Raw genomic sequence first — 13,749 nt, 5'->3', positions numbered from 1 at the left:
ATAGGATCTAAGCTGGCAGTACATATTGCACAGGCAGCAAATAAAACAAAGAAGCATGGAAATAGGCTCTAATAGGAGGATGAGTGAGATGAATTAGAAACAGGGTTTATTGCACATACGGGAGCAGAATCATCCCCAAGCAGGGACTACAGGTAATAATCTCCAAGTTATGCTGTTATACAAAGCCAACACACAACCAATATGAGAATTTAGAAACCAAATCCCTCAGCGTAAACTACACCGAATGATATTAGATATTATTTCTTAGGTGCCCACTTAAATGTTACGATCACTTCACCCACAAAACTTTACAATATCCTTTATAGTATAAGCTGTAAAACCCAGCATCACAGAAAAGCAGATCAGTGGTATGTTCAGTGTCGCTCTAAATCCCCACTGTTTGAATCCCACTCAGTCCCCCGTGGCTGCTTAGCAACCCCTCTCCAACACAATATACTCTGAATTAGCAGGGTAGAGCGTGACCGCTGCCTCCTCAAAACCAAGAGTCAAGGGTGCTCTCCCATCATCAACGCCTTCTCTCACTCAGCACTGCAGCAATGAAAAGCCTCTGATTTATGACAGGCTTGTTTCACATCACACACACACACACACACACACACACACACACACACACACACACACACACACACACACACACACACACACACACACACACACACATACACACACACACACACACACACACACACAAACAAGCTGAAAGGCAAACAAACAAAGGATACACAGAACAATGTGGCTGTTGCCTGCCTGTGATGTGGACATAAGGTACCTGATATCTCCTGTATATGAGACAAACCACCCAATCAGTACAAAAGCAGTCCCCCATCATATTGAATTCATATTTGCAATTCACTCCCTCATCTGTTGTATGTACCTTACAAACACATCTAGCTCATATGACCTAGATGATGACAAGCATTGTCAAGATGCAAATTCGGCTTCACGTCTCACTTCCACCAAACTGGATTTTCCGCCCCACAGTGCTCGGCGTCACTTTGGAGTATATGATGGCTCTATGACAAATTCAGTGAGCAGGCCCTGAGCAAAAATACAAGTCCCAAACCCCTGTCCTCCTGCTCTACTGTAATCCAGAATGAAATGACTCGGTTGAGAGGAATTTGGGAGTTGTCTCCCCCCTCCTTGTTAAAGGTGGGACGGGGGGTGGGGGGTTAGCCAAATGCACTAAAGTATTATGCATGAAAAGATTAAAAGACACATGGGGATGAAAATCAGTGAATTGTTTTATTTCCTTAAAATAGGACAGAGAGTGTGTGTGTGTGTGTGTGTGTGCGTGTGTGTGTGTGTGTGTGTGTGTGTGTGTTTGTGTGTGTGTGTGTGTGTGTGTATGTGGTTGGCTGAGATCTGTCCGTGGTGCTGAAGTCAGACTTCACTCAGTCAAATCGATGAGGAAAGGATCACTTTTCTTATTCAGTCACAGTGTTCCTGCTCATTGAGGTGATACTGTGGACAAAAGGCTCAGAGGACGAACAAGAGGGAAACTGTGATTTGAAAATTTCAGTTTATTTCATTTAATATTTGAGTTCCTGTTGGAGAGTTAAGGAGTAGAAGTATGTCTGAAGCATCCCTGGAGACCAGCGGAGTCGTGTACGCGTGGCTGTCACTGCCAATGAGCCTTTGAGCAAGACCCTGCATGAGGATGTAACCCCTGCATCCATCGCCCCGGATAAGCGCGTCAGCTAAAAGCGTTACATGTAAATGCGAAAGCCAAAACGAGGAGTCAGAAGAAGAAGAAGAAGGGATTAAAATCCGCAGCGCCGGGATGTTGAGGCTGCATTAGACCTGAATCCGCTCCGCCAGATGCTCCATCGCCCGTGGCTGGATCAGGATCTCCCGGAGAACCGCACAGACGCACGCACATCAGTCCATTTCATGTGGATCTTCTGAAAAAATGTCATTTTCCTTTAAGATGATGTAAGACATCACTTCATGGGACGGTTTTCACCCCCTCTCTCCCTCTCTCACTCTCACTATCTCACTCTCTCAGAGCTTAGAGCAGCATTATCTTAAACCCTCTGCCGGACCCAGCGTTTCCGCTCTCAGCAGTTTGGAGAATCGGGTGCGCACTGGAGTCCCGCGTCCATCCTCGGAGCCGGTTTCAGCTTCCCACTCGTCCGGAGCGAGGCTCAGGAGCAGGGAGATGAGGATGTGATGCATGGCACATCCTTCACTTTACCTTGGACTGGTGTGAACGAACTGGCAGAACGCGCGCAAGAGGGCGAATCGTTCCACGGAAAAACTTGAGAGACAAATATGTATTTTTACTTCTTTTGATGGAGTGAAGTGAGGATTGTATTTCCTTGGAGTCGCAGTCTTGCCCCATCGCAGTGGATGTGCGTGTAACAGGATGCTGGTTATGATCATCGATTGTGGATTCGCCGCGGACAGGCACATTTACGCATGGGGTTAAAGGATATATACTGTACAGACACACCTTGGGATTGTCATTCAGACGCTGCATGGCTGTGAGGGCTGCATCCTGAAACCAAGACTGTGCTCTGGGTCTGTGTGCATCCACACCATGCAGCTACAACAACCCACACCCTGAACTCCTGGGACATTTGCGCTCCGTGATCGAGACTCAGGTGTCCTGCAAAAATGGCACTGAGTGAAAACTGCAAAACGCAACCTGCAAAAGAGCAAGGCTCGGTGCAAAACCCTCCATCGGATGTCATTGAGCTGAATGTGGGTGGACAGGTGTATTACACTCGCCATGCCACACTAGCGAGCTTCCCCAATTCCTTACTTGGGAAGCTGTTCTCCAACAAGAAGGGGTCTTCTAATGACTTGGCCCGGGACCTCAGAGGACGCTATTTCATCGACAGAGATGGCTTTCTGTTCCGGTATGTATTGGATTACCTCAGAGATAAGCAAGTTGTCCTGCCTGACCACTTCCCTGAGAGAGGAAGGTTGAAAAGAGAGGCGGAATACTTCCAGCTGCCGGATCTGGTCAAACTTTTGAGCTCCGAAGAGTCAAAGCAGATCGCAGACGAGTTGTGCTACAGTGATTTGGATGACGCGTCGCAGGGCAGCGACCAGAGGTTTTACCCCTCTTACTCCCTGGACAGGAGGTATGGCTACATCACGGTGGCGTTGAAAGCCGTGTGCGCTGCGGGGGGCAAGGAGAGTAACACCGATGCAAAGGCCAAAAAGTTGCCGCGGATCTTCGTCAGCAGCCGGATCGGCTTGGCGAAGGAGGTGTTCGGAGACGCCCTGAACGAGAACCGGGACGCGGACCGACCACCGGACCGCTACACCTGCAGGTTCTACCTCAAGTTCAAGCACCTGGAGCGGGCGTTCGACATGCTGTCAGAGAGCGGCTTCCACATCGTGGCCTGCAACTCGTCCCTGACTGCGTCCCCCGTCGGGCATTACGCGGATGACAGGGTCTGGTCCAATTACGCACACTACATCTTCTACCGTGAGTGAAGTGAATTATTCCCATAGAAGTGATGCGAATTAAATCAGTGCCTTCGACCTTCGGAAGCCACAATGCAAACAACAGGGAAGTTAAACACAAACAATTTATGTGAAAAGTGATAAATAAAAAAAGGTGCCCCTCCCTCCCTCTGAATAACCACATCCAGGCTGTAGGAAGAAGAGCGTGGTGACGTGAGAAGGATGCTTCACATATATTCTTGTTAAAAGATGACTTTAAATAGTTTCCCATGTGAAAGCCCATCTTTACGTGTTTGCATAACTGTCTTGATTTAGAGTCGATCTGCAGCGAGAGGTGTACAGCTCACACCACCAGGAGGCATTGCAGCGACCCCTGCCTCCTTGACTCCTTGCACATACCTTGAAGTGGAACAGACCTAAACCTTCTGTCTGTGTCCCAGCCGAGAGGCAAAACTTGCCCACGGGCCTCATGGGGAGTTGAGTCACCGTGTAGCTACACTTTAAGTGCACATGCGTCATGCGTAAACATAAGTTATTGCTTAGATTGTGCCCAAGGATGGGTTATGAATAAAACAGCAACTGTGGGCCGCAGCATCTCCCATGGATGCTTCTGCATTGTCTGGAATCAGGATAGATTTTTTACTTGATAAAGTTTGGTCATCAAACTAAATTGCCTCAATGGCTGCGAATGTGGTTCATGCCATCATCTGCAGAGGGAGGAGTTGGAACATATGGCCAATTAAAAAGCACTTTGTTCATTATTCTGAATGGCTTCCTCTGGAAGAGCTGAGGAAAAACAAGTTGGTGGGTAGAGATTGGACGTGCGAGAGAAAGACATGACTAGTGGATTGCAAATTATTTAACATTATAGGCTATTTATAACCCCTTGACCTGCGCTAACATCCAGCCAGGTGGGATTTCCCATATCTGCAGCATGTTGTGGGTTTTCACCCTTTCCACATTAAAAGACGCTGCCCTGCTACAAAGGCAAGTGATGGGACAGATGTGAGTGTGAAGGAGGGAAGAGGTTGGTGACACCGCAAGAAGTGCAGCACAGAGGGGAAAAAGATGCAGAGTAAGGGGAGGCAAATAAAAGAGGAATTAAAGGAAGCCAGCGGAAAGGAAGTGAAGAAGAGGGAGGAGAGCAGATGGAGGAGAGAGTGGCTGAGCACGAGGGATGAGACAGTAAAAGTTGCATGAGGCCTGGCCATGGGGAGAAAGTACTGAGGCAGAAACAAGAGAGAGGGGGGGGCAAAGAGCAAAAATAGATTAAAGCAAGTATCGGACAAGAAAGTTCATTGAGTTTGAGGGAGAGGCGTGGGGGATGATTTTGGGTGCTGACACCCGGAAGACAGAGAGGCTGGGTTTTCATTGAAGGTGATCAGAGGAGGAGAGGGTGAAGGAAAACACACACACACACATTTACTTTATCGCAAGGATGATGGATAGACACGTCAGGCGCAGACAGACGTGAGAGCCGTTGCTTCACAGCAGCACAGCGGCCTGCATCCTCCTTCAAAACTAGTCGTCTAACCTGATTGTGAATGTGGGACACTGGCTGGCCTAGGGCAAATAGTCCTGAACTAAGAATACACACGTAAGTGCACCTTTTTTGAAGGGGGGGGGGTCATAGAACAGATGTGCTTTGTGGTTGTTTGTTGTTTTCAGTCGAACATCTCACTGCTCTGTCAATTATTCCCCCCCTCCTCAGACCCCTGCTTCCTCCTATCCAGTCACAAGTGGAGTGAAAGATACAGGCTGGGTTTGTCAAGACTGTAAAAAGAACAACCCAGCGCAGTGTAGTAAAAAAAGAGAGAGACTTGTCTTCCAGCCTGTCAGTTCCTTAGCATCAAGCGTGCTGCTCTTCTTGTTCAGTGGATCAGTTGTTTTCTACAGACTCCACTGACTCTGTGGTTTAAGCCGTCTACAGTTTCCCAAAGTGCCCACAGGAGATATCCATCATTTTACACAGTGGTATTTTGCGTTTAAACAGGGAAGCGAGTCATACTTTCGTAAAGTTAAGATGCCCTACGCTCAATTATTATTATCCACTCCCGCCCCGGTTGGACATTTGCTCTTGGTTTCTCCCTCAGACTGAAACAAATGATACATTCAGGGAGAGGGCACCCTCCTCTAGAGGCCACAGTGTCGCAGCATTCATCATGAACAAGAGATTCTGCACCTGATGCCCATGATGAATAATTCACATTTAACCTGGTATGACTTCTTCACCCTTTGAATAAACTAATGAGCACGAGAGACACATATTAACACTAATTATCTGCATACATCACAGGGAACAGGACGGAGCAGGAAGCTGGTTTGGTCAAACACGTGGCGGTTGCAGCATCCTTTGCTGCTTTGAATATGAAACATGCAGACTACCATTTCTGCCATTGAGCCTCTTTCAAAAACAGAAACATGACCTTTTCCCCTCTTCTTGTCAGAAATGGGCTTCCATCCTATGATAATCCTGTCAGATTATAGATATAGATATAGAATTCAGGTTGTTTAACGTAAAAATGACGTTTGGTTTTTGACTGGCAGTGACAGTATCATTGTTATAGTGATTAACAACTCTAACCACCCACTTGGCGCTTGGGAGTCGGTCTCTTCATTGCCAATTATCTCTGGGGAAAGAGCAGAGTGTTGGCTAATTTAAAAGCAATCTGTGATCCCAAAATATTTCCTCATCTCCTCTCATCCACTGGAACTGCAATTTGGAGAGAGATAAATGCCAAGCTATTCTAAGAGCCATTTAAGATACAAGCCATACTTTAAAATAGGTTCTTTCAGTCACTTCACCGATGAATTTTAGTCGTCATCCGGTACAAATAAATCCCATCATAACCTGCTTTGACATTCCAGCCTCCACATCACAGCGGCAGAGCAAATCATCATTGAACATCAGTTCTGTTAACAGCCGAGACAGTTTCATATGTCCTATTCTGTGCAGAAGAGTCTTGTCCAAAAATGGGAGACACATACAAGATGGAAAATGATTATCCTTGCCAGGTGTGCTCTGTTAATATAACTCTGCAGTCTTCATTTGGGCTGTGAATGAGATGACGTGCAGCCACAATGGCTCCTGAATAATGGCCACAAGACGGCTGGGAGAGACGGGGGGGAAAGTAATCAATTGCTTGGTTGTAATGGAGGCCGAGATTGGCCCGTCTACGAGTTCCCAGAGAGCCTAGTTGGAGTCTGGATGGATTGGCAGTGCCTACATAAGATGAATGGCGCTCCCATGAATAACTCATATACGTCCTGAAGAGCAGCTGGGCAGAGAAATGGTCCGAAGTAAAGCACAGGCGTGTGTGTGCCATATAGTTGCAGACCCTTCTGCAGTGCATTAGTTCAAGTACACAATCTGGCTCACCTTGGGAGTAAATCTGAGTTTATTGAAAAGGTGCAGATGCAAAAGGAAAATGCAGTTTGTGAAATCAATCATTCTTTGGAGCAGTGTGTGCTGAATATTTGAGGAGCACCCAGGTGGTTTTTCACGTTTTAGGTCAGTTACTGGGAAAAGTTGGCCACTGCTGCTGTTTGCTTTCCGAAACACACTTCGAGGTTTCGCATTGATCCATAGGAAGCCACTGTTTTCCATTTCATCTCACTGTTCAGCATTGAAATGATGTCGGAGAATTAGTTAAGCGCAGATCGGTCGGTTCAGTTTCTTTCATGTAATACGATGCTTGACACCAACTCTCTCAGATTGTCTGCACACGCTCATTGATTGTCTTATGTTTCACTCACAAATCCCAGATGTTGGCCGCCTCCTTGAACACATCGGCAAGGGGAGTTTTAACGACAGTCCCATCTTCATTACCCAGTGATGATGAGGCAATTTTGACAATAAAAGTAGAGACATTGATTGATTGCTCATCTCCAGCAGTATTTACGTATCATATTAATATGGCTTCATGAACGAAAAAAAATATATCTTCCTATACCAATTCCACAAGCATGTGCCTGTCTGTATGTGTAACACATATCTCGAGAACTGTCGCACTTGGCATGTCTCATATTAAATTGCCAGATGAAGTACAGTGCTGATTTCGGTGTGATTTAGAAATCCAATACGTTCACTATTGAGTAGATAGATGACCAGCATTCTGTAGCAGTCATTGGGGGGCAGGGCAGGTTGCTTTCAGACTGTGGACGGACTTGAACATGTCTCCTTCTTTGTCCTCAGATCTACAGCAGGTATCGACAACTTGGTCAAACCGTGCCAGATGATTTTGACTTTTAACTTAACTAGTTCAGTCAACATCGGACTTAACAGACAGACAGACAGAATTACTTCCTGTTTGGCAAGTTGTCTCCAAAGAAAAAGCACATGTTTTTTGGGGTTAATAAACTTCATATGGAGCTGAACTACAGAGCTATATTTTTGTAAAGTTGTGAACTTGGGTCTGAAGATTGTATCGGTTGATTAACAGACCTCTGAAAGGAAACGGTAACACTAGTTAAGTAAATCAACAAAAGACACACACAGGCACAGTATTATAAAGCAAATTTAGTTTTACTAATGACAATCGTTGACATAAACTCTTCATTGTAGATCAACCAGGTAGGAGGAACACAAAGTTTTCTTTCTTCACTCTGCATCATAGACTCTGCGCACGATGCCCAAGCAAGCAAACAATTAAAAAGTGACAACATATTGAAGTAGCTCCGGAGCTTTAACACTGGCCAAACAAACAGCCCATTACAAACGGGCAAGTTTATGGGCATTGCACTACTAAATCTCAACATGGAACTGTTTTAACTTTCAGTATGATCCTTTAAAAGAAGAAACTAAGACCTAATGTCATTGCTCAGCTGTCATTAGAGTTAGTGTTGGTTCTGCTGTCTGTGCACAGTGCAGCTGTAAGAGAACAGGTATGACTGCTCTTACCTTCTGACATCTAACTCGCCAGCCCCCCTAGTGGCACCTAATGGCTACCTGGGTCGAGAAACTCCTCACATTGTGGGCCGAGCTAAGTGTTTTCTGAAGACGGGGGATCCACTGAGGGGACGCTTTGTAAGACAGACATAACTCAGGGTGAAGGTTCATGGCAGCAAGTGCGACCTTGTGCGTATTAGACTGAGTGGATAAAGTTAGCTCCAAAGCTCTGTTGGAGTTAATGGTAGCATATTGGATGCTTGAGCATATTAGCATTACATGTTCCTCTCTGAATATGACCTACTAGACTGGGAGAGAAACATCAGAATTCCCCTTTTTTAGTTCATCCCGTCTCCAGAGGCATCGTCAAGGTTTTGACGAGAGCTCTATGGAGACTCAGGAGGGTTTCTCTCTTCTCTCACCTGTCTCCTCCTGCATCATCCCGTCCTGTGCAGCGGAGGGGTACGGTGCTGGGTCAGGGGACAGGCCCGCAGGGAGAGGCTGATATAGACGTTTCTATCTGTCTGCGTTGCTTGTTCATCCCCCTGTCAGGGAGCCACTCAGCGGGCAGCCACCCTCTGACTCTGGGAGGGGACAGCGACCGCTTGTCATTAACAATCAGCCAGCCGAGCTGTCACTCTCCTCGTGGAAAGCAGATCATTTAGGCCGGGGCAGACGATGAGAGATTCTGTGTCCTTGAAATAGGTCATGTGAAGCTCCCTGACTCTTTCCTCACCACTTCTTTCTCTTCACTGCTGCTGATGAGGGTTGTTTTGATGGAGAGGGTTTGAGGAATTGTATCGACAAATTCAAATGCATGCAGATACTCCGCACATTATTACATCTGGCAAGCGGCTGGCTGTATCCATCAGTTAGGCTGTGTGGACACAAACTGCTGAAGTGATACTTTTGTAGTGAATAGGACTATCTTGGTGAAATGGATTTTCCTCTCTCTGTACGGACAGTCACTGCCTTTGCAAGACAAGCCTTTTTCCTGCTGCAAGGACACGCTGGCCTAATTTGTGAGCTAACAAGCATGTAAACCACTCTCTTCCTGGGGCAGCGGCAGACCAGAAAATTATTTGTGTAACTGGATCTGGGAGCTGGAGAATATGAGAGTGTGTCTGAGATCAGAGCGTCTCCCCTCGTATGAGATTAACTCCCTGTCTAGCAGGATGAATATGCATATTCAACCTGCCACACAAAATTACCCCTCATACATAAAGAAAAATTGTTTTCTTCGCTGGAGAAACAACCAAGCCTCATGCTGAACTTTCCACCCCCCCATGATTTTCTCCTTATCTTGTCCGAAAAAAAAGTTATTTTACACTGGAACCCTGCAGCAACCGAAGCATTTATAATTCACGTCACTCGGCCTCACAGGATTTGTTTTGTTTGGACAAATAGCAAGCAGTGATGAAAGTGGATCTAGGAGTTGTTTGAAGTTGTTTGAGAAATTCAGAAGTTCTGTTTTATTTTTCTGTCTGGACCAGACAGCCAGGATCTGAAATGTCACGTTGTGTTCAGAACTCACTGCAGAGACTCAGTTATGAGAGGCGGACAGCTCAATTCGGCATAAATAAATGAAACTGGCCTCCTGGTCATGTGCAGTATTACAATAACAACTCAAAATTGCAGATTGATTGGGTCTTTCTTGTTTGTTTTTATTTATTTTTTGCCTCAGCATGTGATGGCACCGACCCGCTCTCAGATTACTTGCCTTGGGCCCAAAGCTGCTGTGCCGTTACAGAAACAAACATCATACACTCCTGATGAGTCAGTTCAGGAGCACTGGTGAAAAGAAATACACTCACGTTTGATAAGGAACTCAGTGACATTTGGATCTGAGTTTGTCAGAGCTCCCTGCCTTCAGTTCTCATCATGTCCTACTTTCCTGCCATTTAAAAGCTAAACGGGTGAAAACCTGTCATTTAATCAAACGTCCGGTCGAGTTTTCATAAAAGTGAAGTCTCTCAGGCACGCGGACAAACATCGCTGCTTTCATTAGATACAGAGCCGAGTTTGACAACACCCTGGGTGACACGCCTGCACGCTCCCGCACAGAACTCCACTCCTTCCCTCTCTCTGTGTTGTTTGTGAGAAGTGCACACGCAGCCTGAGCCCGGCCAGAGGACCAGCCCTGCTCTTTTAATGTGGTTGGAATATGATATCTTAGACAGACTGTATAGGTCGGAGGAAAACACAATCCAATCAATGGCTTCCCTGAAAAGATATCAAAGTGTATGATACACAGCAACTTGTTTATGTGTACCCAAGAGTGGCTGTGTTTCCTGACAAGGCTCTTAGTTGTTTCCTGCCGATGATGGGGACGTCAAAGCTTGACTGGGATTCAGTCCTACACGCATAGATTTATTTTTGCATTGAAGACTGTAAAAACAAATCAATGTTTTCTTTAGTCCATAACACTTAACAGTAAACACTAAATAAATCTGTGTACATTTCCATGTCGCCGCTCTGTTCTGACAAATACTCATCTACAACACAATGAGAGCCCAGGTGCCTCTCAGCCCGTCAGTGGCTTTAATACAAGCCATTTTCCTGCATGGCCTAAAAATTTGATGCTGCTATTATTGGGTGTTGGCTCGCTTCCTAACTGGGTTTCCCCTCTGGACTTCAGCATCCAGCCTTTTAGAAACAATACTCAGCCTCCCTTCTCTTGATCCTCCCGGCTGAAGCGCCTGCATCCATTTGCCTGGTGCTGCTCGTCTGCTGGATCCAGCTGGAATCATTTTCTGTGCGGGGAAATTGGTGCACTGATTGGCCTCTTTACCCATGGATTAGCCATTAAAAAGCTGTTAGTGACTCTCTCACTATCAGCCCAATGCAATCATCACGCCAGAGATAAGGTCGTTATGACAGTGTGCACAGAGAGGCTAAAATCCCCCTTGAACTCTGCTCAGTATAAATTGGTGCCTGCTCTGAAAGGAGGTAATGGACAAATTATTGCTCCCTCTTAGATATCATTGGTATCGAGTCTATATCATCACATTGGGAAAACCCATTAAGAGGGTTTTAGAGTCTGTGCACATGAGTTTATTTCCCATGCACTGTTGTTTATATTGCAGCGAGCAAAGCATTTTTCAACACTGCACATTTCTACCTTTTAGTAGAATTTAATGAGAGCAGAGTTCAGGGATATTTGTGGAAATGAAACAGCGACTGTGTTTGCTGTCTTTACTTGAACACTGTCACAAGCCAGTGGGCACTATACGCTGTTTCTGGTTCGTAATTAGAAGTGTAGGAGGATGTGAGATGAGACAAGAGAGAGGCACAGGGGGAAGAATGAAGACCATTAAAATCTCCTGCTCACACGAGGTTCCCTGCTCCTCGAGTCCGTGACAGGAGATCAGGACACCCGCAGGGTCTGCAGGTACATCTATTCACTTCACTGTTCACTGACCTGGTTCTGATACTGCCCAAGATAAATATATCTTTTTGTGCTTAACTCCTTTTTCTTCCTCCCTCAAAGACAAAGTACATTTGTACACTTATATGACTTATCTGAAAAAAAGAAAATTATACACCACATTCTTGACAGCCAGGTTACAATTCTAATAAGAAATTTCAATGCTAACGTTTTTTTTTGGGGGTGTTAAGACAAGCTTTGACTAAGGAAATGGATAAGATGTTCTGTAGGTAGCCATGGTAAAGTGCATTAAGCCCTGAGGTAGTTCTTATCAGGGGAGGCAATATGCACAACCCAGCAGCTCTTTCAGATTCAGCTATTTAATGTCAAACCCAATAACTTGAGTGGTTTAACATCTGTATTCCCCTAAATACTCCCCGATACACACACACACACACACACACACACACACACACACACACACACACACACACACACACACACACACACACACACACACACACACACACACACACACACACACACACACACATGCACAGACGCACACATGCACACACATGCACACACACACACAGACGCACACACTACATTCATTTGATATTCATTTGAAGATATTTGTATGACATTGAAAATGCTGTGTAGGCATTTGTCAGCATTTGTTTTCAACAGTAGCTGTTTCTTTCGATTAGTTGTGGAATCTGTCACCACCCCGAGACTTTACTTTGCACTCTCTCTCTGCACGAAGGAGGGTCTTGCTGTAAAAGGAAATTTAATGTGGTCAGAACGACTGACAAGAGCTTGTGTGTGTGTGTGTGTGTTTCCTAGGTGGGCCCTCAAAGTGGTCATCCTCTCACTGCGACTGCTGCTGCAAGAGCCATAAAAGTGAGCGCGAAGGCGAAAGCGGCACTTCCGTCAACGACCTCTCAACTTCCTGTTCCGAGACCCAATCGGAGGCCAGCTCCCCTCAAGGGACCGTGATCTGCGGCCCTGTGAGACGGAGGACCAACGTCCAGACGCTGGACCGCCCCATGCCCAAAGGACCAGGTCACATGCTGCAGCACGCCGAGATGCGCCGCAAGACTGACATGCTCCGCGTGAGAACCTTCGGGGTGCGGGAGCGAGATGCCGCGAAGAGGAAAGCGAATAGGGACAGGATGACTCCAGAGCAGGAGCTGGATAAATGCATCCAGGACTTCCGGCGCATTAGGATTCCAGATCGCTTTCCGGAGAGGAAGTACATGTGGCAATCAGATCTTCTGAGAAAGTATCGTCTCTAACTGCGATCGTGAAGACGAGAAAAGACCGGAGAAGTAAAGAGAGACGGTGCTGAAGTATCGTGTCACCATCAATAAAGAGTATTTACTGCATCTGCAATAGACTGCACCCTCGAAGACACACACTGTACTGAGAAAAAAAAATAAAAACAATGGCCACTTTCCCTGCCAGCATGACTAGAGGAGCACACACAGTACAAGGCAGAGCAAGTCATTAATTTGTGAAGTATGCACAGTGTTGAATATGATATACACATGCATAGATCAGGTTACTCCTGTTGGGGCTTGGATCGCTAACCCTGCCCCACTTCAGAGAGCTGGGAGCCAGGCGTGCTAAAGGCCACTGTACTATATCACTAGATGAAGCAACAAAGCAACCTCAGGGGCAACATTGTTTCAATTCATCAACCTCTCACCTACTGTACGTGCAAATGCCCTCAATAGATTTTTTTTAATGGATGTACCCAGATGGTGCTGTGAGTTAGCAATGGAATATCACTATACTCCACTGACGACACATATACATATACTAAGCTTTGATAAAGGCACTGCATGTCATTTCACCCTTAGCATAATTATGCAATTTCAAACAAACGTTCAATACACCGCTTAGTGTGATGGGTAGAAATGGTGTGTTTATGACTGAGACTAACGTAAATGAGGAAAAGCACCGCCTAAATCTGTTTGCCATTGTGAAAGTTTTTGTCTCATTATGTGTTGGATAGATGATGTTGTGTAGGTAGAATATAATGCCAATGGCT

The 13,749-nt window shown here is 45.9% G+C and overlaps 1 protein-coding gene across 1 annotated transcript; it reads left to right on the top strand.

Annotated features, from left to right (window-relative positions):
• The first annotated feature begins 2,637 nt into the window (after positions 1–2,637).
• LOC133012086 (BTB/POZ domain-containing protein KCTD16-like) lies at positions 2,638–12,991 on the top strand. The gene is made up of 2 exons (XM_061080052.1): positions 2,638–3,460; positions 12,540–12,991. The coding sequence occupies exons 1-2, from the start codon at positions 2,638–2,640 to the stop codon at positions 12,989–12,991; spliced, it is 1,275 nt and encodes a 424-aa protein (XP_060936035.1).
• The last annotated feature ends 758 nt before the right edge of the window (positions 12,992–13,749 follow it).

The sequence above is a fragment of the Limanda limanda genome, chromosome 10 (assembly GCF_963576545.1).
Source record: "Limanda limanda chromosome 10, fLimLim1.1, whole genome shotgun sequence".
Lineage (NCBI taxonomy): Eukaryota > Metazoa > Chordata > Actinopteri > Pleuronectiformes > Pleuronectidae > Limanda > Limanda limanda.
Note: the sequence above shows the minus strand (reverse complement) of the source record. Positions and strands in the feature narration are given on the sequence as shown.

Bases quoted from the DNA above. Each gene is read 5' to 3' on its own strand.
- LOC133012086 (XM_061080052.1), top strand. From the start codon at position 2,638: ATGGCACTGAGTGAAAACTGCAAAACGCAACCTGCAAAAGAGCAAGGC. The intron at 3,461-12,539 runs GTGAGTGAAGTG...TGTGTTTCCTAG, and splicing joins CGCACACTACATCTTCTACC to GTGGGCCCTCAAAGTGGTCA.